The sequence below is a fragment of the Phaethon lepturus genome, unplaced genomic scaffold, assembly GCF_000687285.1.
Source record: "Phaethon lepturus isolate BGI_N335 unplaced genomic scaffold, ASM68728v1 scaffold57313, whole genome shotgun sequence".
In the NCBI taxonomy this organism is placed as follows: Eukaryota; Metazoa; Chordata; class Aves; order Phaethontiformes; family Phaethontidae; genus Phaethon; species Phaethon lepturus.
Window position 1 is genome coordinate 1 of NW_010528094.1, and position 4,470 is coordinate 4,470.

Here is a 4,470-nt window from a genome sequence, read left to right on the forward strand (position 1 = left end):
GGGGGGCAGAGCTGCCTGGACTGCCCTCAAGGGTGAGGGCAGAGGGCTTTAATTCTCCGAGCTCGGTGCCACACCTGAGCGGGCCCTGCTACCTCGGCCCGGTCAATGCGCGCCTCTCTCCCAGGCCCCGGCCGCTCCGCCTGATAGCGGGGCTGCGCTGCAGGTCCCGGGGAAGTGAGCTGCTCTGAAGGGTCGCTGAGTTCAACCAAGGCGTTGTTTCTTTTTCTTTCAGATTTCCTTGGTTTACGTCTGTAACCCAAGGCAACAGTTGTTCTTGTCACCTCTTCCTTTCAGCGTTTGTAGGAGGACTGAGAGGATGGTGAACGTTCTGAAAGGTGTTCTGATTGAATGGTTAGTAACAGTGCTTATTGTCTCCTGTTGTGTCAAAGTCTACTTATTTATTCAGAGCTGGAAATATTCTAAGTAACTTCAGAGTCTAGACCAAAAAAGAAGGAGGAGGTGTGATGCTGAGCAAGCAGACAAGAGAAAAGTATGGCCGTTGGGGGAAGGAGAGAGGCAAGTGTAGGTTATCCTAATTCCAAACTCCTTTTTTTCTTTCCAAGATGCTGTTTGCAACTTACACTTAGCCATTAGATGTTCCCTCTTGTTCTTTATATTGCTTACAAATAATGGTTTTTGTTGTTGTTTTTGAGCAATGTGTTTCTTTACTGATTCTAGAGGGAGATGAAAAAATCTCTCATCCTTTCCTTCCTGTCTTTTTTCATCAATTCCAGCCTAAATTCAGTTCAAGGCTGACATGTGGCTCTGTTTGTAGATTATACTTGAAAGGAATATGCTTGCAGTCTGTGAAAGTAAGCTTTTGATGTATGTGCAGTAAACATGTTTTGTTTTCATACAATCCAAAATCTCTAGGCTAAGAATCGGATAACTGGTTACCTTCAAAGTAAAAATAAGTATCAGTCAAGATTTGTGAGGTCGTTGCATAGCACTATATTACAGATAAGATTTCTGCAGTACACTTAGGTTGTAAACATATTAACAGATTATAACTGCACAAAAGCAGAAAAACCTTGAACCTCTTGTGATGTGCCTGCATGGTGCATATAGCTGTGATCTTGCAGCAGCTAACTTCTGAGCTGACTGGACATTAGCCAGCTTAAGTCTGGATGTCTAATGGCTATGTGTGAGCAGGTCAGAACCTAAACTCGGCTTAACAAAAAGCCTGTCTTCTCAATTGTGGCTCCATGCTAGTACATTGACAAACCTTCCGAAGCACAAGAAATTGACTGCCTGCAGCTGACTATGTAAAGATGCCCAGAGCAGAAGTCTTGACTGACAGTTCACAAAATATTTTATTTTGCACCTTATGTGCTTATTTTACACATACCTAAAGATCTGTCTGGTTTTATACAGCTCCATGGCCTTGTCCCACTTAGTATAAGCATGGAGCTTAATCATTCTCCCTGGAAGGGAATTTTCTATCTAATAACAGATCTACAGCATTTGTTATGCCATCAGATGTTTTCAGCAGCCCCCTGGAGAACTGACCTTTGAGTTGGTTTTGCTAGGTCTTGGTGGTTTTGTTTTGTTTGTTTTCTCCCCACCTTTGCATAAGGGTAGCCTTATATACTATAATAGCTATGCTATTCCATCCTAGGAAAAAATGCAGAATTATTATAAACCTATCCCCTTGTTTAGCTGCCCCACTTCTTACAACCCAGTCTTCTAAGGATGTTTAAGATACCAAATGGCCAGGGAGTGGGGAAAAAACAAAAAGACACTCTGAATCTGTAAATCACACAAATAAAATAGTGAAATGTTGCGCAGATCTTTTTTTTCCCCATACTTCCCCACATAGCTAAACTCTTGTGAAGACAACATATCAAGGATTATAATCTTCATTGTAATTTAGTAGTAAGTAATGTAAGTTATTGTAATGAGATCAGTGTTTCTGTTGTGACATATATCTACTGGCACTGATTATAGTTCTGTATGTTGATTGTGTGAAAACCAGTCTCTGGATACTGCCTAACATAGCTAGGACAAAAGCGCATGCCATCTAGTACTACTAATGTGAGTCACTAAAGTACAGCTGAATGAAACAAGTAAAAAATAAACCTCACTGCACCCATCCAAAGGGGATTCAGAAGAATGCTGGGAACCACGTACTTCTGGTATCTGATTTTTCTCAGCTCTTCTGTTTCTCTTCTTACATGTCAGAGCACAAAGAAAGATATAGCTTTCAGACTTTCCCATTCTCCTTTCTTCAGAATTACTTTGTACTTTGAAAACTCATTTTACTCTAGTCATGCATCTGCAGGTTTGAAGTTAATATTAAAGGTTGCCTTGAGTTGCTGGGTAGGGGGCAGGGGAAGGGTTTAGTCTCATAGTGTGTGTCTTTGTCACCATATATACTTTGAAGTGAGGGAGAATTGGTCCTCATACTGCATTAAAAAGAAGGAAGATTAACCAAAGAATTCATTTTTTACTGTGTTATTAAGAATTCGTTTTAAAAATTACTCTGTTGTCAAAACAACTATGTTCATAATTTTGAGAGTGTCCTGAGCGACCTGATTCCAGTTTCCTGTATTCCTTGCACATGTTCTTCACCAGTTGTTGCAATCAAGTACTAAGTTTTACCAAAAAACATGTTTTTCCTGTTTTGTAAAAACTAGTATCAGAAGAATATTATTCAAATTCTTCAAAATTTCAGTGGATCAAAAAGCTTCTATTTTGAAGCCACTTTATCTAACTGCTTAGTATAATGCAGCTGTTCCAGTTGCCTTTAATTTCAATACTTGCAAAAGGTTTTCTTCTAAACACTTAAAATTAACTTAGATGACATCATGAAAAAGAAGTGTTCAGTTACCATGTGATAAATGTACAATTAATACATGACCACTTTTTCTCTGTGCTATACTACTTTGAGTGAGATCTATGTTCTCCTGGGTTTTGACTACCCTTGAACAAAAATATGCTTTAAGGAAACATGTTTTTATGGTGCTATTGCTGAAGATAGAAGTGTAAGTTGCCTTACTTGCCTTCCTAAGGGTTGGGGGGGATTTTGTTGTGTGTGGCTTTTTTTTTTTAAGCCACTTTAACAGCAGCATAGGTGCTCTTCTCTGCTAATCAAGCAGCCAGTTCTTCTCATTAGACTTTGTTAGCAGTTTATTTTTGTCTCTAAAGTAACCCAGGCAGTTACTATTGTGAAACAACTTTTTCAAAAGCTTCATAAACTTTGTTTAAATTGTGAGCAACTCTTGAAGTTAATTTCCCAAAGAACTTTGGGAGTGTCTTCAAATTGTGGGTTTTTTGTTTTTAGCTGTATCTTATTACAATGAGGTGCGTTCTGATCTGTGTTTGTTTCTACAGTGACCCAGCAATGAAGCAGTTTCTGCTCTACCTGGATGAGTCAAATGCATTGGGAAAGAAGTTCATCATACAAGACCTGGATGAAACTCATGTCTTTGTATTAGCTGAGTTGGTTAACTTCCTTCAGGAGAGAGTGGGCGAGTTAATGGACCAGAACTCTTTTCCTATTACTCAGAAGTAAAAAGACTAGAGAAACGAGATTACTGCAAGTTTTGGAATAGTGAATTTCAATAGCTTAGGTTGTTACTGTTTTAATAGGTACAGCGTGGTTAGTAAGTTCTACATGGAAGTGGCTACTCTAGAAAGTGGATCATTTTCATAAACAAAACACTCTTGAATTGGATTCTATTTCTCATTTTGAAAGATTATGGTGTCTTTATTAAAATCCTTAAAATGATACACTTGAGGACTTGTCTAGAGAATTTTTGATGCATGCTCTCTGTTTTTCCTTTAGGATTTTTACATTGCAAGATTGTATGACCCAAAAATTAGAGTAGTGTTTCCTTACTGGAATGCTATATGAAGTCCTCTGACATACTACATTCCTGTGGAATTGATTAAAGCTGGTTTAGTGTGACTGATAGAATGTAAAGAATATCTGTTAAAGTATGATCTGTGCTTGGTGGTACATCTCCATAAGTTGAAGGCATGGTCAGATACTGCTTTAACTTAATGGGTTTACACCATTACACGAAAATGAAAGTTTATGTGAATTTTTCCTTTTTGGTTTTGGGTTTTTTTGTTTTTGGTGAGGTGTTTGTTGTTGTTTTCCAAACATTTTACAAATGCCCCATATTGCTTGGCTACTTTTACCAAGGCTATGCTTTCTGTGTTGTTCTGGGTTTGGGGAGTGGTGGTGGGAATTTAGGAGTTTGGAGGGGAGGGTGGGATAGGGACAACAAAATCTATTATCCTGGATCATCACATTTTAATTCTAACGTGATTACTTGCATATCAACAACAGCAAATGAAATGGGTAATATAAATGGGAGACCAATCCTTGTATTTTTGCACTGAAGCTAATGCCTAGTCACAATAAGCTATGTGATCAGGAGGGCGAAATAAAGACTTGGTTGCTCTGTCTGTGGAGAACAAAGATGGTTTTGTATTTTTGGGGATGCTGGGGGTTTTCTCCTC

General features: G+C 38.7%; 1 protein-coding gene across 1 annotated transcript; it reads left to right on the forward strand.

Annotated features, from left to right (window-relative positions):
- Window positions 1-241: 241 nt before the first annotated feature.
- Window positions 242-3,734, forward strand: GTF2H5 (general transcription factor IIH, polypeptide 5). The gene is made up of 2 exons (XM_010283551.1): window positions 242-351; window positions 3,334-3,734. The coding sequence occupies exons 1-2, from the start codon at window positions 317-319 to the stop codon at window positions 3,512-3,514; spliced, it is 216 nt and encodes a 71-aa protein (XP_010281853.1). The 5' UTR covers window positions 242-316; the 3' UTR covers window positions 3,515-3,734.
- The last annotated feature ends 736 nt before the right edge of the window (window positions 3,735-4,470 follow it).

Excerpts from the sequence above, each read along its gene's own strand:
- GTF2H5 (XM_010283551.1), top strand. The coding sequence starts at position 317 with ATGGTGAACGTTCTGAAAGGTGTTCTGATTGAATG. Across the intron at positions 352-3,333 it reads AAAGGTGTTCTGATTGAATG|TGACCCAGCAATGAAGCAGT; the intron begins GTTAGTAACAGT and ends TTGTTTCTACAG.